Source organism: Fusarium solani, assembly GCF_023522795.1.
Source record: "Fusarium solani strain SB1 chromosome Unknown bctg00000001, whole genome shotgun sequence".
Taxonomy (NCBI): domain Eukaryota; kingdom Fungi; phylum Ascomycota; class Sordariomycetes; order Hypocreales; family Nectriaceae; genus Fusarium; species Fusarium solani.
The window spans coordinates 175,894-197,326 of record NW_027072156.1 but is presented as its reverse complement, the minus strand read 5'-3'; the positions used below and the strand labels follow the sequence as shown (position 1 = coordinate 197,326).

Genomic DNA, 21,433 nt, shown 5'->3' with positions numbered 1-21,433 from the left:
CGAGAACCGTGAGCTTCATAGCTATAGATAGGCAGTCACTAGGTGTTTTCACTGAGCCGTTGACTAAAAGTCCTCTATATTACATCCTTGCGACGTGACCAGTAACGTCATGGCGACGTATCTTGCGTGGTTCCTATGCGACAAAGAAAAAGGTGTACATGTCAAGTGTCTAAAAAAGTGCTATCTACTGCTGTAAACCAAAAAAACACCACTCCGTAATCTCATGGGTATCGCTGGAGTCTTCCGTCTATCATCGAACACCTGCTTGCACCAATTGATCCTCTGCTGCTGGGTTATTAAGGAACTTGGGAATAGAGTCCTGATGCTTATTAGTGATTGTGTGATACAAGGTACGAGGAGGAAGAACTTACACTGGCCATCAACTTGAAGACGGCGTTTTGAGCGCTCTCCAAAAGGGACGTCACCTCCTTCAACATGTCGGCCTGTGTGGAATCTTGGGCTTGTGCCTTGGTCATCCGATCGGACAAACTTAGGCGAAGCTGATGGTTGATGTTGACCTCGCGTGGTGAGCCAGGTGCGACGAACGTGTTGAAGATGATGTGAGACTGCGAGAGAAGCTCGTTGGCGTTTTCGTCTGCCGTCTTGTCTCCCTTCTTGACACCCTCCAGTGTCGTCTTGGACTCTTGGATAAACTCGTCGGCTTGCTCGTAGAAAGCTAGTGTCTCTTCACAGTACGTTGATCGGAGGTTCTCGCGGAAAAGAAGGCGGAGGGTGGGCTCTTGGAGAATCTTTTCCAGCTTGAGACGGTTGCTTTCCGTGACACCACCCTTTGACGTTGACGAGTCCGTCTTGCCCTGCGATGAGCAACGACTTGAGGAGCTGTTCTCGATCAAGTCTTGACCACGCTGCGAGAGGGTGTAGATGGCGAGATTTGTGGGTTGGAAGAGCTTGCAGGCCACATACTGGTTCATGTAGGCCATGTCCGTCGCGACCGACTCGATGAGGTTGTAGTGCACAAAGTGCGACGCCACGTTTACAGCCTCCTTCATGTCTGCACAAGTCGCTTTGTCTCGTAGCCAGTCGGAAATCTGCAGACCCGTGCAGGTGTCGTGGTATGTGCGACCGTTGATCTTGCGCTCATGCGTCAACCTGATGCCCGTTGCGGATTCCTGCCTTGCCAGCGCCAGAGGCCCCTTCTTCCCCCGTCCGTCGATGCCCATCATCCGGCAGAAGACGACTTCGGTAGTGGCGCGGTCGACGTGTGGCTTGTCCGTTTTCGCATCTCTTTCGAGGTAGAGAAGAGGACCGGTGATTAGGCTCCTTAGCTCGAATAGCTGGTCGTGGTTGATGCCATTCTTTTGGCAGAACCAGTCAAATATTGTAGTTCCCTTGGACGTTGGCTTCCACACTCCTCCCCGATGCGCAAAGATCTGGTCCGGCTTCCCATCTGCTGCCTCGATGAAGCGGGCGTCGACAAATCGCTGACATAGAGACCGTGCCGTGTCCTTGCTCATGGAGAATGTGGTGGTGGAGGTGGAGGTGACGGTGCATGACGGGTTGTCGGGATCGGGCATGCGATTCGACTGTGTGAGCTTGAGGTTGCCGAGGTTGCGGATGGCATCTTCGGAGAGGAATGTGTGTTCGAACTTGACGAAGCGGACGCGATGGGGCTCGAGGGGGAGGAGGCTGACGATGAGGGCGGAGAAGAGGTCTTTGAGGTCCTGTTTGGTGTTAGCAGTCGATACAATCTGTGGGTATGTGAGTACGCACTCTGGAATGCGGTTGATCATCATCCGATGTGCGCAGCAGACGGGATGATGTCTGGGTGATGGTGTTCTTGGTCGTCAAGTTCATGATGACTGTGTGGAGAAGTGCCGTTTCCAAGAATGTGCCAAGGGGCGTGACTGGGCGTCAGTAGGCTGCCGTGGATTTAATACAGACATTTGCTTTTTTGCATCGGCAGAGCAGAGCAGGCCACTCGATGATAAAAGGAAACAGCAGGGTCTTGTCTACAAGGGCTCATTACTCGTGCGCCATCTGCACCTTGCCCATTCGAGCTCGTCGAAATCATCCCGAACCCCGGACCAGCAAAGCACATGGGTAAATGGCTCAGATAGGGGGGAGGGGCCGCTTCGAGATAGGGCTCTGCTAACGCAGGAAAGCGGGGGGCCACATGGTCGGCGGCTGACTAGGAGCCTGGCTAGGCCTTGATACGGTTTAGCAGGCGCTAGTCAAACACGTGGGCAATTTGTTCCATAAGCCCGAAGAAGGATCTATTGCAAGCTTGACGTCAGGTATCACGCGGCGGGCTCACGTGGAAGATGAGATCCGTGAGATGAGAGATGGAGGAGTCTCTCATCTCGACTTCAGGGGCAGATTTTTCACTCTTCCAAAGGCCTTCCTTCGAGTAACACAAATGCCTGACCGTCCCTCCCGTCTTCCAGAGCCCATCAGGCCAAACAAAGTTCAAGGGTCGAGTGATCTGACTGGCTCGGCTCCAGGGATCGACACGGGTGGTGCGGCTCCGCGCTCCACCGGAACATGATTATGCGGCTCCGCGAACGAAAGAAATTGTACAAAGAGAACCGCTGTAATCTCGTCAAGCATGCACCGAGGGGAGGGCGCACAATGCAGCTTTAATGATGCGATACCTAATGCAAAATGGCCATGATCGAAGCAAAAAGTCCATCACGCTACTGCACCCCCACCCCGAGCGACGACTCCTTGACTTGGCAGGCCTACGACTGACGATAGACGCCTATCAGGGTATTTCCCAGGGTCCGCCGGATAGCGACCGAGTCACACTGCCCCCGCCAAGAAGTGATCAGTCAGATACAGAACTCTGACAGGGTTAGAACCAACAACCGAACCACCCATCGTCCCCTTTTGGTCTCCCAAACAACGCCCAGAGATGGTGATGATTCAAGCATCTCTAAAACGACCTTTCGCCCGGAGACTGGCTTCATTGTAAGCTTTAAGACTTATCATTCATGCGCCGTCAGGACTGAAACCAGCGCCTTTGCTGCACACCTCTATCGGTGCGAGATCAGTTGGTCCAAGTGCTCATCCTGGGGACCCTGGTCGACGGCTCCGGGCCGGACCAATCAGACGCGAAGAATACCCTAGTGTCAGGAGAGGAGACACGAAGCCCGGAGCGGGTTGGGAAAAACACGCCGCCGCGACGGCTTGGCTCTCCCACCATGGTCGTTCCGGTGTTTCCTTGGACCGCTAGACCGGGGGACCGTCTCTGCCGTAGTTGGGACTATTCTTGGTCCCAAGACTAACGCGACTAGTAATTGCAACTGATGAATCGCCGTGATAAGATAGACGAGGTCGGCAACTGAACCCCTTACTCTATTTCGACGGCAGTATTGACATCCACTTTTGAGAGTTCTAAATGGCTAGCATCGGCCCTATTCACGCCAGAAAAGAGAGCCTTAAGCACGGTTGCTAAGAGTCAAATATTCAGGCACCTAAATAAGCTCGTCTGGTTGAAGGATCGTCCTCTCATGCTCAACCTTCCTTGGAGAGGCCGTTGGCTGTGTAATACCGCCTCCAAGGGTCTTCTTCTAGTATCTTCCGTCTACTCAAACTCTATAATCCTTTTAGCTGCGGTACCGGTTCGATAAAGTAACTGATTGCGGCTTACGATGGCAGCGGTTCCGGTGTTTTCAATCCGATAAAGTTGGGGGGCATTTTTGCGGGAAGTCCTCCGCAATGCCGCTGCCTACCGGGTCGCTGGGGAAGGGTCTCACCAAAATCGGCGACTAGGAATTTGACCCGCACACGTGGATGCCATGTTGTCTTCTTGGTCCCGGATCCGAGCCGTTTGGTTCTTGTTTGTCGAGCTCCCGCAGGGTAGCGGATCGTATTCTGTGACTATTACTTACTTCCTTGATTACCAACAATGAACCCCTGATGACACTGCGGGCCCAGGTCCGTATCTCTGATTTAGACCGAGAACATCACTAAGGAACCCTTGGACCTATCGAGATAAGAGTTCGAGGGGAGATGTACTTGTAGAGATTTAGGCAAAGTCATCAAGGAGAGTATTTAAGCCATTTCAACCTGAACATCCATGATCTTCAAGGTCCCACCAGAGATATGTGTGGGACAGTACGAAGTAGCGAGCGAGCACATCACACCGCCCCTCAATCTCATCCGCGTCGATCCTGTCAAGGGGCATAATGTGGGGGTGCTCCAGTTATCGCATCCGCAGATTTGTCTCGTGTCATACGCGGGTCAGGTGGTACATGTACAGAGAACTTGACCATTAGCTGAGTTCTTGTTGGTTCCTAGTCAGTTGTTAGTACGAGTCTCAGGGCCAGGCTTGCTTTCTCGTTAGGTTCCTCAGAGCTTGGGCACCTGACAAGATCCACCAAAGGTCCAAGTCCTTGATCTGACAGATACCTAGCCTGAACCCCCCCACCCCAGATGTCAAATCAGGTGAACCCAAGAAGAACGACAAGAGGCATCATCATCTTCTAGATTATCTGTCAGTGAAAGAAATTACCATGTGGCAAGCTCCGGATCTTGACAGTGTCTAGTGCAAGATCATCCACGTGCGTCCACGTGCTTCTGAAGATATTCACCCACCGGTTCTGCTAGCTCGACATGGTTTCTGATCGCCAATACGGGGCAGTGTCGATCCCAATCCTCGACGTGCTAGTAAGTGGACCTCCTGATTATAACCCCGCTGCAAGCGAACACGTAATTTCTCTTTCAGTCTGTCAATTTCATACTGGAAGAGGCTTCTCGGGGTTGGTTCGGGTCCCAGATTGTCGGGAATGAAGAGAGTTGAGTCAACCCTGCGTTAGTGGTGGGCAGAGAGAACAAACTGTTCGGGAAAGGCGCCAGCCCAAAGAGCCTCTTACAATATTTGCGGGCGCCTAACTACGGACGGCCATGATTCGTGTCTTGGCCGCACTCATCCGCCCCCCCGCGTGCGTGGCGTTACCACTGCCGCTACCGCTCGGCAAGCCCGTGAGCCCGTTGCACCCAAGCTTAACGCCTCCAAAGCCCCTCGTGAGTTCTCATTGCACCTTCGGATTCACCTATAATGTCGGAATGTTAATGACCTAATGTGGCTCGATTGAAACCTTCTCTTGCAGGACGGGTTTGCTTTGAGTCATTCACCAAAACCTTGCTACAAGTGAAATCCAATCCGACACAAATCTCCAAGTGAACTCCTTACTCTGCAATATCAGCATCCCGCTTTCAACCCTCGTAAATTGTCAATATTGGGCCGACAGCCAGGGAAACCCGCAAAAGGTACATCTCAAGCCTCTGATATCAACTCGCCAGTCGCCAGAAGCCTGTCCCCGGGCTGGAGTTTTGCTTGGGGGGGCCCTAACTATAGGCCCGGATTCGCTCCTAGAAACTGGAGGCGCTCCATGGCGTGTATTACCCTATGTTTCAAAGATGTTGAACGCATAGCCGAACCTGGTTGAAGGTATAGAGCCTCGCCAGCTTGCGCTTTAGTTTAGAAGCCAGCTGGGGAGTTCTGAGCTGGGTTCATTTGTACAATAGAATAACGGCGGGAAGGACTTCTGGACTGCCCTTTCCGAGAAGAGATATTGTCATTCCTATTTGGCTCCTCAGGCTCTGTGAAATGAAGCAGTGGGGGAATGAGCCGTTGCGACTATTCTTGGAGTTTGGAAATAGTTCTGGGGGACAGTTTGAACCGCCAACATGTAGTTCTAGCCCAGTCGGACTCATCGTGGGCTTCTTTGTCGACGATTGCTGCTGACCATGATACGCCGGACTGTTGAGTGGCGTGTCCTTGTGGTGGTTTGAACGTCGAAGCAAAACGAATTAAAGGCCAGTATAACAAACGTCAAAAATCTATAAATATAAAAGGAACTCCATTCATACTAGATTGCTTGAAAGTCACACCACCACAATGCCTGTAAACGCACGATCATCGTCGGCATAAATCACCCTTTTCTTCCCCGTCTCGATATCGCAAGAATAGATTCTCCCACCCAAGTCAGTCACGAAAATGCGGTTGTTCTTCGCATCGAGCTTCAACCCAATCGCCTCATTGAAGTTCTTTGTGAGCACTTGGGGTTTGATCGACGATGTCGTATCCTTGGGAACAGGAAGTCCTGTGTCATCAAGGGGAATCATGAACAAGGCATTGCCGGATGGAATCTCTCCTCGGTCCGTCCAGTACAATTTACCGCCGGCTTCATCAATTTCCAAGTCGATAGGCTCTGGTAGTCCGGTCATGATGCAGGCAACATTCCCTGGGTTATCCATCTCGGCACAGAAGATGCGACCTCTGCCTCCCTTGGAGGGGCCTTTTTGCGTCCAGTAGAATTTGCCGTGTGAGGGGGAGACAGCAATTCCCACGCACCAGTCCAGCACATCGGCTTGCTTGCCCTCCTCTGAAGAAGACTTCCCGTTATCCACTAGGGTTTCCAAAGCAGAGCCATCGTAGTTGCATCGATAGACTACACAACCCTCGCGGTCCGAGAAGTAGAGTTTCTTGTTTTGCTTGTCACAACAAAGCTGCTTGGGGGTGTTGATGGTACCTGGGGCAATGAGCGTGCGGATGTCGGTTCCGTCCTTGTTCGCAGAGTACACTGCTCCATCTTGGGCACCTGGCTTGCCCATGGTGGTCCAGAAGATACGTCCAGTCGAGTCATCGACATCGATGCCATCCGGCAACGACTGCCCTGAGAGAATTGCCTTAACGTTTTGACCGTTGGTGTCGAGTTGCAGGATCTCTCCTGATGTCGTGCTTGGCTCTGCTGCTGATAGCCCGACGTCGAGGACAAGCAAAGCCGAACCAGGCGAGGTCGCACCATTGTGGGCCTTCGCCTTGATTTTGGGCGGGTACAAGCCTCCATTGGGGGACTTAGAACCCAGCTTGCCATGATCGAGATAGGTGCTCTTGAGATAGTCGACAGTCTTCGAGCTCAAACTCCGTTCTGCGATATAATGACTTTCAATAAACGCCACAGTATCCAAGCCAACATCTATACAACCCAAGATCAGCTACCGAGAACGCGAAGTTGACAAGGGGGACGACCAAGACTTACCGTCCATAAGCTTGCACGGGGCCGTGTCTCCATTGAATAGCTCCCCCCAGATGCTGTCGATCTCCTCGGGAACAGACACACCCTCGGACAGGATGGTCAAAATCTCACGCTTGATAGCCGCCCAAAGTCTGTTGAATATGAAGCCGGTGCTCTCTTTCCGGGCGGTGTATGGCGAAGCCGCAGTCTCTCTGAGCCTCGCTGACAAGAAGGGAAAAATGGCTTCGTCCGTGACTCCATCCGTCATGAGTTCCACAACCATGCAGGCCGGAGGCATGTAGTAGTGCATGTTAAGGATGCGTCGCTTTGTCGGTTCGGAGACTTTGGAAATCATCTCGGATGACTTGTATGAGGACGAGTTGGTGCAAAGAATGCAATCTTGCGGGGCGATGGTGTCCAGCGTTGAAAAGGTAGCAATCTTGAGTTCGATTTTCTCGGGTATAGCTTCGATAACAAGCCAAGCATTCTCAAGGGCGGGTTCTAGGTTCTCGAATACCTGGACGGTGCCCTTGTTTGCCGAGGTTCGTTGGAGGTATGTGTCTAGCTCTTGATCGACATACTGCAAACATTGCGATCGCTGCTCGTCGCTCGGGTCTCGAACGTTGACGTTGTATCCGGCAGATGCCCAGGTGCATGCTGTAGAAATATGGGTTAGATCTGTTGTCAAGACATTCATTCACGGAGCTTATCAAGTTACCAATACGACGTCCAAGAACGCCTGCCCCGAGGATGGCTACGGGGCGGGTTTCAAAGTCCTTTGGTGGCTGCCACGACATGTCGAAGTAATGATGGAGTAAAAGATTGGGGAGGATTGAGATATGTTTAATGAATTGGGGCTGTAACTGAGTTGGCAGAATGGACACAAGGCGCTGGGCCCCTTCATATACATGCGTACTGTGCTTGTGACGCTATTGCCATTCTCATCCTCATCCATTTTCAACCAACTGGTTTCCTCGGATCTACCGGAGCCCGTGAGAGCTCGATCATACGCAATCCAACGCTTGTTCTAATCGATAAAGACGTTTGTTCATCTGCCGTTCATTCCGCGGTAGCTTGGTGTGGAGCCTATGGACCCGAACCACATACCGCGGTAAAGCGGGACCTAGTTGGAGGCTCTGACGTAGGGCCCACTGGTGCTGATAGGTAGCATCACCGCCCCTGATAAGAGCTTTCCATTACAAGTTTGAGGCTGGAAATGGATGGTCACGGACGCACTAGTCATAATGTCGGATGCGGCTCTGACGGAGACTCCGAGGTTCGGAAACGTTGCAAGGAACAGCCATCAAGAAATTGGCTATGACGTGTCCTTGTAAATGGCCGCGGTGTGTGCCAAAGTCTGACCAAGGAGACGCATAACCAGACTCATGTTTTTCAAGCCTATGAATGGCTTGATGAGAAATAATGCCTTGTTATTCAGATGCTTGTAATTCTCTAGGGTAGCGGATGATAGTCCCAAGCACCAACAGTTGCCAAGAGCATTTTGCTGGTTTCTTCCCATATCCAAGGGATTGGATGGATCAAGTCTCGGGAATCATTGTGTTCCTTGCTGTTGTGCTCGGTGACTCCTCCTTGAGGCGTCATTGATACGAACAATAACAAGTCTCAGAAGTTCATACTGAGACTGGCACTCTCCAACATGTTACTCTAAAGTGTGCTCGGGGAACCACCTTGCTGTATTCGTGGCATCAAACCTATCACTGGTGAACATTGTGTGGATGACTGGGAACATGAGCTTGCACTAAAGACTACCAAAGACAGTGACAGGCAAACAAGCATGGGGACATTTTGTTCGGGATCATGTGTGGTTTTGTTACTGATACTGTCTGAATAACTGATAATGTAACCTTGGAGTGATATGAAGTAAAAAGAAATTAAGCCAAACACAACTCAACATCTACTCTATATGCTCAGAAGCAAGGTTGAACGAAAAGCAGAAAAGTCTAACAGTACGATAATACAGACAGCCACCAGCATCAGTCGACTAAAAGCAGAAAATCTGATCCGTCATCTTTGCAACCGCCCCCGGTGCCTGGAAGCCCAAAGAGACCAGCGCTTTCTTGGACGCAGCAACCATCCCAGGAGGCCCGCAAAGCATAATCTTGGTATCTGGTGCGCAAGGAGGTAGCCTCATCTTCATGACATCGGCCGTTACGTAGCCTGTACCATAAGCCCATTTCTTCGGCGCCTGGTCCAACATAAGCCAGAGCTTAAAGTTGCTGGGATAACGGCGGGCGAAGGATTCTAGCTGCGGTCTAAGTAGGATATCCTCTTCGGACCGGTTGGCGAAGATCAACGATACCTCTGTAGTATCCTTGTCGTCCTCGCAGATGGCACGGATTAGCTGGAACATGGGGGTGATGCCTGTTCCTCCCGCGATCATTCCGATTTTGCTGCATAGCCCCCGTTGGTATTGCATTGGTCCCTTGGGGCCACGGAAGAGAACCTCATCTCCAGGTCTCAGATTCGCAAAGTAGCCACCCGTCAGTGACCCGTCAGGATACACTTTGATGACCAGCTCCAGGACGCCAACGTCGAGATTGTTGGAAGTGGGCGTGTAAGACCTCGAAACCGAGGTGCCGTTGACGGTGGCTTTGACGGCGACGTGCTGGCCAATCGGTAGCCCCACGACACCACGCTTGTCAGGAAGATCAAAGACAAAGCGGAAAACGTTGGGTGAAAGTTTGTCTATGCGGGCTACTTTCAGGCCCTTGTATGTCTTGGGGTTCAAGAAGCCCTCTGCCATGTGAGGGTTGCCTCGCTCCACGGCCCGGGCCTGCTTCCGATGCGCCGGGAACCGGGTGAAGCCAGACTCGACGTGAGTGAAGTGAGATAGTTTGGTACCAACCACACCGCCTACAATTGCGGACAATGTACCGGCGGCTGCAAAACCCGCAAGGAATGGGTTAGGTGTCATGGTGGCTGGGGTTGGAATCGAGAGCTTTCCCAGGGCCTGTCTTCCAACCGACCCATACACGGAAGCACCATAGACTGATACTCCAAGCACCACGGAACCCAGGGCAACCTTGAGAAGCCCAAGGGAGTAGGGTGCGGCGGATGAAGATGACTTCCTGGCTGGCGGAGGAGGCGCCTGCTGGACCAACTTGATCGACTTCTGCGGCTTAAACCTGTCGCCCTCGGCACTCTGACCGATGCAGTATCCTTCCAGAATCTCGTCTGCATCCTCGGAATGGCCGACATCTTGGTAGGCTGCCGTTGCATCTGTGCCGGCAACGTCGATGAGGGCATCAACACCACCGGGATGGTCTCTGACATATTCGGTAACGTTGTAGACTAACGTGCTGTTAGTGGCGGCGCAGGAAAATTTGTGCTGTCATGCCAAACTTGCCCTTTCCATGCACGACTATCCAGAGGTCATTCCTGGTTTTGTGTGCTGCGACTTCAGCCGCGGTGAAGATTGGAAGGTCTGACATGGCAAACAGAAGATGGATGAAGACGGATCGCTCAAAACAGTTTGTTAAGCCTAGTTGTTCAGTCGGCTTCTGAGTTTGTAACAGATGGGGGCTTGGAGATTGTGGAGGCTTTTATCATACTAGGCTTCAAGCAATCTTGCAACAACCCCTTACTATCGGGAGCATTCTCGGACTCTTGGCCACCCATTCGTTCCTGATCACCCTCCGTCATCGTGTAACCTTCTGCTACCGCGGTAGGCTCCACCAAATGTTTCCTCGGGTGCGGCATGGTAGCCGCCCCCGAGTCATTAAGTTGCTCACGGGAATGTGGTACTTGATGGTGCACCCACGTTCGCTTAGAAGCCAAGTTTCTTCACTTACGCAATAGCGCTAGAACACGGGAGATCGTCATGGTGGCCGGGAGGCTCGGCAGTCAAGTCGTGATGCTCGGGTCTAAGCCTGGCCAATCGGAAAACTCGTCAATGTAAGGGCCACTGGGTCTGGATGCCGCGGTAAGACATTTGCTACCATCAATGAATTGCCATTGCTACGTTGAGGATCAGAAGGGTGAAACCTTGGGTGTTAAGATGGAAATAAATAGATGCCTCATCTGAGAGCCTTTTAGATTAATGCTTCACTCGACATTCCTTCTGGTAGATTAACAACATCCAGAATGCCTCTCCAATCTTTTTACTTGCTCGGGGGGACCCAGCAACTGCCCGTGAGATCGACGTCGACCAGAATGCAAGCTTCAACGAGCTTCAGCAATTGATCGCATCCCACTATGCCATTGTGGTGCCTACAGGTAAACGTCCCTCCCCAATGATGCGTCGGTGTGGATGATGCTAACTTGTGCTAGGAATTGGCTTCCAAGGCGCGAATAATGCTCTGTCCACCGTCTCACAGGTCATGTCTTCCAAGGACAAAGTCGCCATCACTATCGACGGCCAAGGGGTTCGCGACATTCCTGGCCCACCTGGTTTGCCGTACGTCGGCAACTTCTTCGAAGTCTTCCCCGACCACCTCGGCAATCACCAACGTCTCTTCGAACGCTATGGGCCCGTCATCAAGACGACAAACCTAGGTCGTACCGTCTATCACTCCAACGATCCAGAAGTCGCTGCCGTCGCCTTTGCCGAGTCCGAGTTCTTTACCAAAAAGATTAACGATTCTCATCCTTTGAATGGAATCAAGACACCGGAGGCTGGCATCTTTTTGGGTGATACGGATACACCCGAGTGGAGGGTTACGCATAAGTTCTTGCCCCCTGCCTTAGGACCCAAGGCAGTACGACATTATGCACCGACAATGCAGAAGACAGTCGAAAAGGCATATGAGGTCTTTGACCTTTTAGATGAACGGGAGGAAGCTTGGAATGTATATCAGTACATGCTCAAGTTGGGTGCTCAAGCTGTTGCTAAACTGACGCTTGGCCTGGATCTCGAGCATTTCTCTTCAGTCGACGCCCCTGTGCACGAAATTGTCCATCTCATCGCCGACATGCTCTCGCTCAACAAGAAGGTTACGTCGAGAGGAAACTGGTACGCCAGCTTGCCGTTCGGAGACCCCAAGGCCTTGAGGGACAAGAAGGCGACTCTGGAACAGATGGTGGAGGAGCGCATCCAGCAAGCCAAGGCTGGAGGTATTGAAGATTTGCCGCTCCAAGACGCAGCCCTTCGAGCGACCGATATGATTGGTAAGTCCTTCTATCTTTCGTGTTTTATTTAGCAGACAAGAAGATCACAGAGACTGACAACATATGCGAGTAGACTATGCACTTCGTGCCACCGACAACAAGGGAGAAAGGCTGCCCAAGTCAAGTCTCACCTGGGCTCTTGTTGTCGCCACAGGCGCGGGATTCACCACCACCTCTTCCCTCCTATCGTGGCTCATCTACGGCCTCGTGACATACCCCGATGTGCAGGATAAGCTACTGCAAGAGCTGATCGACCACGGCTTCACCGACGATATGGAGGTCACATCAGACTTTACCGACGGCCTTATCTACCTTGACTATTACATCAAGGAAACTCAACGCCGTCACAATCCTTCATTCCAGCCAGGTCGAACCTCCAAAGTCGACCTCATCTTGCCTGGGGGCTATAAACTGCCCAAAGACTCGGTTATGATCCCAGCGCTACATCACATACACAACAACCCCGAGTTCTGGGATAACCCTGCCAAGTTCAACCCGGACAGATGGGGTACAGACGAGGTCAAGAACCGACACAAGGCGGCGTACCTACCCTTTGGAACCGGCTCGCGCATGTGTATCGGATTCAACTTTGCGTTGCAAGAGATCAAGATCTTCCTGCCCAAACTCATATATCGGTACCGATTCAGAAAGGACGGAAGTGATGTCACCGAGTACGACCCCATGTTCCAGCTCATCAGGCCCAACAACTTGTACGTTAGGGCTGAGAAGCGCACGAAGCTGCCTCCGAAATCCGACACAACTGTCAGCACATGACTTGAACCAGCGACTTATCGTGTGCCCTTTGATGCCATTTCTGTAGATTGATAGACCTTTGCATTGCTGTTGTTTCCTTCGAGCACCCATATAGACAAAAAATGAGATAGATAGACATATGCTAGATTTTTATACAGTGTTATCGAATTCAAGCTATGCTGGTTCATCCCTGAAATCAAATGGCTGTTCCATCATGTTTATCGACTCCCATAGATTGTATCCCGACCCCTCATTTAAGAGGCTTTCTAGCAGATCATCACTGATCAATATTGAGTCAGCATTTTGAGGACCTGCTATGAGTCCGCCATCATCATTTTGCATCGAATGAGATGTCCGAATCGTTGTTTGGGACCTGGCCAAGCCAGGTTGATCCGGATGGTCAGGTGATAGCTGGCGTATTGCTTCTCCAAAGATGCCGCAGAAGACGGACGCTGAGGTGTAAGTCTTTTGGAGCTCTCGCATTACTTCCATGCAGAACTCGAGTTTGTTGAATCCCAGTTTCCGAGTGAGGGGGTTTTGGGATTTGCAGTCGAGAAGATGAACGTGCATAGCCGGTACCAAGAGTGGGGGACTGGGATCAAGATTAGTAACATGTTGAGAGCTGGATATGTGCGTATAGACGACGAAAGGATGCGTGGGTTCTCACGCTGGTGATGATGAGATCCGAGAACAGACTGGATAGGGAATGCTGAACCTACGTCATGGGGCACGCCAAACTGACAAGCTCTTCGCGTACTATGCTGTCAAGAATAGCATTGGTAGAGGCTGCTGCCGATGCTAGTCGAGTTCGCATGCGATTCTGCCATGGGCCTTGGGCTGGCGGCTGGAGATCTTTGGGTGTCATTGACACACAGGGGCGATAAAAAGTGATCAAAAGCGCTCTGTTGATAGGGGTCAGCGGCTGATAGGGACGTTTGGAACCATTTGCTTACTGGTAGTGCAATTGTGCGTGATAGTAATAAAACCTCTCCAACCGGCTCTCCTCGCCGTTATTCACATCGGGAATGCAGTGTTGCGAGAGCTCTGCTTCTAGACACTCGCACTGCTCCAGGCTCGGCGTAGGGCTATTTTGTTGATAGCACAGCGTGGTGACATCGCCTAGAAGTCTGCTCAGCTGCAAGAGGACTTGCCAATACTTGGCCAGTCGACTAAGGTCCTGTGGGAGATAAGCGTCCTTCAGCGAGGAGGGAATCTCGGCGACATCGCCCAGCAAATCCTCGACAGTGGGAAAAGGCATGTCGCAGTCTTCAAGACGGATTCTCATGGGTCGCCCCAGTGTCATGCTCAGCCATCGATCTCGAAATAGACAGCCTCCCCAGAGGCGGCGCCACATGCGACGGCGATGAGGGTTGATCAACGGATTCAGCCTCACCGAATCTGGGTTTCGATGCAGTCCGATGATCTGGCACAAGCTTACTGCAACCCCACTCCAGTACCACGGTTGTGAGAGTCTGTCCCTGTCAGAATGCCAGAAAGACAGGAGGAGAGCGGATTGTAGGAGATGTTCTTGATGGATTACGCCGCCGTTGTTGTAGACACACTGGAATAGGCATCAGTGTCTCTGATCTCTTGTACATGGATCAAAGCAAGGCAGTGATCAATAGGTTGCTCACCTTGGCATGCTCATAAGCCGTGGCTTTCATTTCCTTACAAGAGCCAAAACCCTCAAGCTGCCAAACGCTACTAGGAACAAACTGACATTCTGTCAGCTGATTGATTCTCTTCTGATGCGACGCTATTTGCAGGCTCAAGGCTCACGTTGACTGCCACCGAGGCCATGCTCCAAAAGAGGAGCAAATCGGATAACGAAACATAGACAGGTTCGTGAAGATTTCGGAGTACGCCAACATCTAGTACAGGTAGAATCGGGTGCACATGATGGAAATAGGCTCGGAGTATCTCTCTACGAGAGCTCTGTTGAGGAAGGTTAAAGACGCCCTTTTGCTTGAGATAGTCGCTGTCCTGTTGGGAGATGGTGACTGGCGGCGCAGAACGGAGTAGGATATGCCTCTGGATGGGCTGCTGAGGACGCGAGCAGACATCAATGACGGACGTGGCCCCAGGTTGCTCCCCTTGTAGCCAAGAAACCAGTTAGCCTCGTAGCGACAGCCCCATGTTTACCAGTAGCAAATGCGGATTCACATACCAAGATAGAAAAGGCAGTCAGAATTAACGGTCCCTTGACCTGTCGCTGCGGAGGATATCTCAGCTCCACTTCGCTCCTCTTCAATGTCTCTTTGTCGCCCAGGGTCAGAGTGGTAAGCCGTGTCATTGTGGCCTTCTGCCAGAGGATCACCACGATGGACGTCTGGAACAGAGGCAGGCTGGTGCGTTATTGGCTCGGGCAATGATGGAGATGCCCTGGAACTATTGTTTTCGTCACCAATTCTCGCGCTTCGCGACCGTTCATTCCTAACAGAGGACGCACGTAAAGAACTGCGAGGCCTTCACATATTACCTACTGTTAGCATCAAGCCAACCGTGGGCCAACACAGAGCATAGACATTGGCATTAAAGTTAGACTTACAGCATATGATGGCTATCCTGTACTATACACTCGATACCATCCTGAGCACACCGCATGCAAGGGATGCCCGTCACAGTGACGCTGCAGCGGACCTTGCGCCCCCGACACTCCTGGCACGCCACGGTTGACCTGTGACGTCTTTGCATTGGCATGTTTGTTGTCTTTTGCGCATTGGATATGTCTGAGATGGGATGACGGACTGTTATGAACCTGATAGGTGCATTGCCAAGAGTTCTTAAGGTAGGTAGAGTGAATTAAGTTTTTAGCTGGCTGTTTTTTATCTAGTGGTAGGAAGTAAAGCGAGGTCCGATAAATAGCCGAAGGGTTGTGGCTCAATGTTTATCTATTTAATACTTATGACTAATTATTAAAGCACGGTTTACTACCTGTGTAGGCGCGATAGCCGGATCTTGGGTTCGTAGCAGCGTTAATGTCTTCTAGGCAGCTGGAACACATTTCGTAATTGCCATAATACTGGTCGTTGTTGAAAAGCAGGGCTTTTCTTTAAGATGGCTTGTACCGTGCTGCGCACTCCCTGAGGGTATCATGATCTTCCTTTTTGGGCTGTAACGTGGTGTCTGTGTGTGCAGCCCACATGCACCTTTATGGGCAGTGTCCAATTCAAAAGACCAGCCATTTTTGCGTAAACGCCTAGAACATGTCTCCTAACGCCATTAGAGAACCAATTCAGTAAGGAGGGATCTTGCCAGAGCAAAGAATCACCACCACCTCCACCACCTTGACAAGGTGCATTGTGACACTGATGATAGCCCGCTTTTGCCTGTCGACGAGAAGCTTGTAGAAGGAACTGACATAGAAGCAAGGCAATTCAGGATTACAACTACTTAGCAATCAACGGGACACCCCTTGAGGACTATCCCACTATGACGTTCGCATTGTCTCTTCGGATATTGCTCCAAACTGGGGACTCCTTAAATGATGATCTACCCTGGCTTCATCAGGGCCACATTGATAACCATTTCAGCTCCCTGTGCCTGACCGCTCGTAAGTGTAAGCCATATTAGGTGGCACTGTATCACCTGGCAGCTCCACAGGAGGGTTTGAACCCCCAACAAGTCGTCTGAGCCTGTCAAAAGGAGTACCCTTTGCCTCTGGCGTGTAAGGCTGTTGCTGATCGTGATATGCTGGGTTGGGAGAGGTTGTGTTCACTTGGTGATTGCGGCGACGGAGGCACATGAATCCTAGGAATCCTATCGTCAGGCCGACAACGGCCAGGCCGCCGACTACGCCGCCTACTATCGCGCCGACTTCGACCTTCCAATCGGACCTGCTAGGCTGTGATGCGGTCGCTGATGTGCCTTGGCTCTCTTCTGTTTCGGTCGACTCTGCTGTGGTACTCATGCTTGATGTGCTCTCCGACGTGCTTTCGGAGACAACTTTTTGCGTGATACCACGCGTGCTCTCCGAGTCCTCATCGTCGCCAACGATCAACGATACCTGAGAGCGATTGACAACAACCATGGTGGTGAAATCTCCTGGTTCTCGGCCTCGAGCGGTGTTTAGAGTAAGGCCCACCTTGGTGGCGACACAGTTATGCCCGTATATACCCTCGCCCAAGTAGACCAGTTCGCAAACTGTGTAGATAGAACCCGTACTGCAAATGTGTCCGTCAGGCAAATGAGGTTGTATAGAAGAAGCTCATGACTGACCACTGCCGGCTGTACCCTTTCAGGCAATCATTGTCGCATGTGTCTGTCTTGTCGAAACAGGCGGTCTCAAGATTGTCCCAGCCACAAAACATACGGTTGATAGTACCTGATTCCTAAGTGTAGGCACTCCCACCACAGGCATAGTACGTGGGCCCGTTTCCGTAGAACCCACAGGTCTCATCAGGAGCAATAGTGAGGGTGAGGGTGCCAGATATGAGGTCTTCCAGAGATTCGCCGTCCTGCCGTCGTCGGAGCTCATGGTCTGAACGCCATGATTCGGTACCGGGTTCGGCATAGGCCAATGTGCGTGGGGTAGAGCTTGAGATGCCCCTTCTCGGATCAGAGCGGCCCATACTAATCTCATGAGTTTGAACAGGCGCATTGCGACGCTTCCAGTGTGGCGATGAAAGGATGGGATTTGGGAGGAAAGATAAGGCCCTTCGGCGCGACTAAATAGTCTTGATGCAGAGCCTGCCTGGCCACCTGATGCATACACACCAAAGTGGCTTGCACGAGCTGAGAGCCCCCAATTGCTTGTCAAACTAGTGACGACTTGTATAAATCGCCACATTTCAAGTTGTTGATGATTATTGGTTTGCCGAGACTGCACATAGGTTTATGGGGGTGTGTACAGCCGCACAAAAGCTTACGATTTCTATGGTTCTAGTCATGGCAAGTGTGCCATGTGACAGTCAATCACTGAAATAAGGCTGGCTCATTAGGGCCTTGGTTTGCCCACCGCTCCATACCTTTACTTATCGGAGTGACGCTTGTAGTATGAGCTTATTTTGTCTATTAATATAGTCATAGCTAGTTTGATAGATACCCGAGCCCCTCTTGAGGACTAACCCCCCTAGGACGACTGAAACCGCTGCTTCAGATACTCCTCCAAGGCTGTAGGCTTCTTGGCATGGTCCAGATTGGTCACCTCCTCGGCAGGGATGTCCCAAACGCCTCTGGCCACATTCAAAGACACAGCCTGCGCAGCGTAATCCCAGTACCCGGCAAGGCCCTTTTCCTCGCGCGCTGCCTGCACCTCCTGCGAAATATCTTCCACACTGCCTGCGCGGACAACCTTGGCTGGGGTACCAGTGGTTTTCTGATATGCTGCCGCCAGCTCATCAAGGGTGACTTCTCCAGACCTGAACCTGAACACGCCACCTTTGCCCTCCTGCACGTCTTTGTTGAATAGGAGCTCAATCGTCCAAGCAGCCGCGTCTTCCTGCGCTATCCACCAGAACTTGCGGTTTGGTTCATCACCCCAATACTTCAGGGTTGGCACTTCGCCAGTCGTGTCGAATCCACCTGGCCCAAAGACGGTGAACAAGAGACTGTCAAAGAACCCGTTGAAGATGTATACGGGCTTGATAGGGCTTGTCATGGCGGCTTGGTGATGGAAAGCGATATAAGCATCATAGTGTTCGAAGTCGCCAAACTTATTCCTGGTCCAGTCGTTGTTCCAAGACGCCGAGAAGAAGATCTTGACGCCTGCGCGCTCGGCAGCCCGTAAGAGGATGAGATGGCCGTCAAGAACGAGCACATCTGTCGACATGTAGGCGCAGATGATGGCATCGACTCCTTGGACGGCCTTTTCGATGGCGGGGATGTCATAGTAGGAGGTGCTCGTCACGAAGGACTCAAGCTTGACGTCTTCTGGGACCTTGGACGGATCACGTCCTAGGCCACGCACCGAGAGCCCTCGAGCAGCAGCCGCTTTGGCAAGGCGAGTGCCCATGTTTCCAGAGATACCAGGAATTAGGACGAGCATGTTGGTGAAGATGAGGGTTTGCAGTAAGGTGTTGTGTTCTGTTTGGGTGGTATGGGTGCTGTTGTTGTGTTCGGGGACTGATCGAATATCTCTGTTTATTTATAAAAACCCTAATAAATAAGGAATTTATAATCGAAAACTCTATTGCTCGAGGCTATACCAGAAATTTCTGAATAACGTTGATTCTATACACGCCACCGGCCGAAGGTGGGGAAGATACGATATTATAAGCCCGGGCCATTACCCTAAGAAAGGCCAGATAACGTTGAACCTCTGTTCAGACGCGCGGCCATGAACAAAGGGTTAAGTAAGCTAGTAAATAGGATTTGTAATTTCTTACCTGTGCTTCTTAAAAGTCTGATGTTTCGGGCGTAGAAATGGAGATATTCTCAGATAGAATCCCCTGTTATTCGGGCTCTCGGGATCGTTGAACAACCCGATCCCATGAGACTGACTTCCAGCCACCAATCACAGACCTTAATTATTTAAGCTTCAATCCTACAACACCACTGCATCAGACTCATTGGTATAGTCTTAATGCTGACTGGACGCTCGTTCATACTTTGCTTATGGAAAGGCAGCATAACAAATCTGTTTGACCATGTTGCTCGGATCTGATAACCTGGCTTGCGTTTCTTCAAACAGAGAAAGGAGGCCGGAATTTCCGAATCGGACACCATCGAGGGCCATATCGGTCATCCCCTCGGCGCACAGGAACACCTGTGGCATGCCGTGGCCCGTGAATCCTGCCATGATGTACATGCATTCACGCTTCGGGATGCGTCCCACTGTAGGCAGGCGGTGGGATGAGTAGCCCATCACTATTCGAGTCAGATGTCCTGTCTCTCTCACGGCAAAGGAATCCATGGATGAAGAGGGGGAACTCGCTTCCGTTTAGATAGTTAAAATAGCTCTACTACTTGTTGTTGAACACCTGGCCATCAACATAGTTTACCATAGCCTTGATGGGAGGCAAGTGTTCCGCCTCACCCCCAAATTCCATGCCCTTCTTCAGAACCCTTCTGTAGTTCTGCCCTGGACTCACCTTGCCGAGGACATACTCCCTCCTCGTCTCGACTCGCGAAGGCACAGGGATGCTCCTCCCAACTATAGCCTCCATCCCCTGCCAAGCAAACGTGATTGCCTCTTTGGCATCGGACGGAATGCCCGCTTCGTCGAGCATGATGATCCTCGTGTTGGGGAACGCCTCCTGCATGAAGTCCGTAATGTTGGGGTTCTTGGCTCCTCCGCCACACATGTAGATCTCGACGAGCGGGCCGTACTGCGTTGGCATGTACCGCTTGTAGTGATCGACGATGGCTTGCGCGGTGATGCGCGTGATGGTGGCGACAATGTCGTTCGGGGAGAGGCCCCTCTCGGTCCCGCGATGAATCAGATCGTGCGCGATGGTATCCCGAAACACCTCTCTCCCGGTCGTCTTGGGCGGATCCAGCGAGAAGTATGGGTGTGTCTGAAGAAACTCATCCACCAGCTCCTCATCTACTGTGCCAGCCTTGCCCATTCTCCCATCTTTGTCGTACTCCATCTGACCGTCGGAAAAGACCCTGACTGCGGCATCGATAAAAACGTTGCCAGGGCCAGTGTCGAAGTCGAAGAACTCCGCGCTGAGAGCACCATCGACATCGGGTGGTATGAAGCAGACGTTTGCAATACCGCCGATGTTCTGACAAGCACGGAACTTGGTGGGGTGGTGAAGAAGTAGAGAGTCGAAGAAGGCAATGAGGGGAGCTCCCTGGCGCCCGGCAGCTTGGTCCGAGACTCTGAAGTCGGTGACAGTCGTTATGCCTGTTCGCGCTGCAATGATGCAGCCCTCGGCCATGGTCAGGGCGGATTTGGTCTGACCCTTTACAGGCATGCTCAGCAGCCAAATGGTCTGGCCGTGGGAGCCGATGGCGTCGATGGAAGACAGCGGGATCTTGTGTTTCTCGGCGAATGTCGTGACTGCGTCCGAGAAGGTTTCCCCGAGCAAGACATTGACCTCTGATAATTCCTCGGGCGTGGTGGCATTGTCCAGAATCATGCGCATTACCCGTTTTTTAAGAGTGTATTCCAGGGGGACCTCGTCGTACTTAAGAAGCTCGAAATGCATTGGTCCGTCTGGAGAGTCTTGGTGGAAGTGGCACAGGGCACAGTCGATGCCGTCCATGGACGTGCCCGAGTTCAAGCCCAAGACGGTGATGTCAAGGGGCTTGGAATGAGCGCTACTTGCGAGGCCGTTGATGGAGCCCATAGTGGAGGAGTCTGGAGAGATGGAATTGATGCTGCCACAGTCTTCTGATGCACAATTACATTCACCAAAGAACAAGAACAGTTATTTATGCGGATTTCCACCCAGAAGTCTCCTTCGAGTTAGAACCACAGGCGCGTCAGGTCGAAGTTGGTCGCCAAAACAGTTAAAAGGTTAAACTCTTAAAGGCCAAGTTTAAGCGTTTAAGCGTTTTGGCTTTCAACAGATATGGTGCTGCTCAAGCACGTGCCCAGTTTCTCCTGCCCCGAGTTGTAGTTTCCCCACAGACTCCGGGGTATGATGGGGTCGATCCACCTCAACCCCGTCCCGGCTGTC

General features: G+C 51.7%; 8 protein-coding genes across 8 annotated transcripts; 1 reads left to right on the top strand and 7 right to left on the bottom strand.

Annotated features, from left to right (window-relative positions):
* Positions 1–250: 250 nt before the first annotated feature.
* MRS44_002133 (uncharacterized protein) lies at positions 251–1,815 on the bottom strand (the record flags this gene model as incomplete). Its single annotated transcript, XM_065622703.1, has 3 exons — positions 251–319; positions 372–1,682; positions 1,732–1,815. 3 exons carry the CDS (start codon positions 1,813–1,815, stop codon positions 251–253), a joined length of 1,464 nt encoding a protein of 487 aa, XP_065478775.1.
* A 4,035-nt stretch (positions 1,816–5,850) lies between these two features.
* Positions 5,851–7,780, bottom strand: MRS44_002132 (uncharacterized protein; the record flags this gene model as incomplete). Its single annotated transcript, XM_065622702.1, has 3 exons — positions 5,851–6,944; positions 7,008–7,640; positions 7,702–7,780. 3 exons carry the CDS (start codon positions 7,778–7,780, stop codon positions 5,851–5,853), a joined length of 1,806 nt encoding a protein of 601 aa, XP_065478774.1.
* Positions 7,781–8,985: 1,205 nt separating this feature from the next.
* On the bottom strand, positions 8,986–10,703 carry MRS44_002131 (uncharacterized protein; the record flags this gene model as incomplete). Its single annotated transcript, XM_065622701.1, has 2 exons — positions 8,986–10,295; positions 10,589–10,703. 2 exons carry the CDS (start codon positions 10,701–10,703, stop codon positions 8,986–8,988), a joined length of 1,425 nt encoding a protein of 474 aa, XP_065478773.1.
* Positions 10,704–10,824: 121 nt separating this feature from the next.
* Positions 10,825–12,884, top strand: MRS44_002130 (uncharacterized protein; the record flags this gene model as incomplete). Its single annotated transcript, XM_046282503.2, has 4 exons — positions 10,825–10,827; positions 11,072–11,219; positions 11,274–12,110; positions 12,184–12,884. The coding sequence occupies 4 exons, from the start codon at positions 10,825–10,827 to the stop codon at positions 12,882–12,884; spliced, it is 1,689 nt and encodes a 562-aa protein (XP_046126692.2).
* A 153-nt stretch (positions 12,885–13,037) lies between these two features.
* On the bottom strand, positions 13,038–15,156 carry MRS44_002129 (uncharacterized protein; the record flags this gene model as incomplete). Its single annotated transcript, XM_065622700.1, has 6 exons — positions 13,038–13,455; positions 13,583–13,765; positions 13,817–14,424; positions 14,498–14,578; positions 14,643–14,903; positions 15,031–15,156. 6 exons carry the CDS (start codon positions 15,154–15,156, stop codon positions 13,038–13,040), a joined length of 1,677 nt encoding a protein of 558 aa, XP_065478772.1.
* A 1,236-nt stretch (positions 15,157–16,392) lies between these two features.
* On the bottom strand, positions 16,393–17,434 carry MRS44_002128 (uncharacterized protein; the record flags this gene model as incomplete). The annotated part of the gene is made up of 3 exons (XM_065622699.1): positions 16,393–17,026; positions 17,082–17,187; positions 17,254–17,434. 3 exons carry the CDS (start codon positions 17,432–17,434, stop codon positions 16,393–16,395), a joined length of 921 nt encoding a protein of 306 aa, XP_065478771.1.
* A 500-nt stretch (positions 17,435–17,934) lies between these two features.
* On the bottom strand, positions 17,935–18,849 carry MRS44_002127 (uncharacterized protein; the record flags this gene model as incomplete). The annotated part of the gene is made up of 1 exon (XM_065622698.1): positions 17,935–18,849. One exon carries the CDS (start codon positions 18,847–18,849, stop codon positions 17,935–17,937), a length of 915 nt encoding a protein of 304 aa, XP_065478770.1.
* A 916-nt stretch (positions 18,850–19,765) lies between these two features.
* MRS44_002126 (uncharacterized protein) lies at positions 19,766–21,100 on the bottom strand (the record flags this gene model as incomplete). Its single annotated transcript, XM_046277432.2, has 1 exon — positions 19,766–21,100. One exon carries the CDS (start codon positions 21,098–21,100, stop codon positions 19,766–19,768), a length of 1,335 nt encoding a protein of 444 aa, XP_046126688.2.
* Between the last annotated feature and the right edge of the window lie 333 nt (positions 21,101–21,433).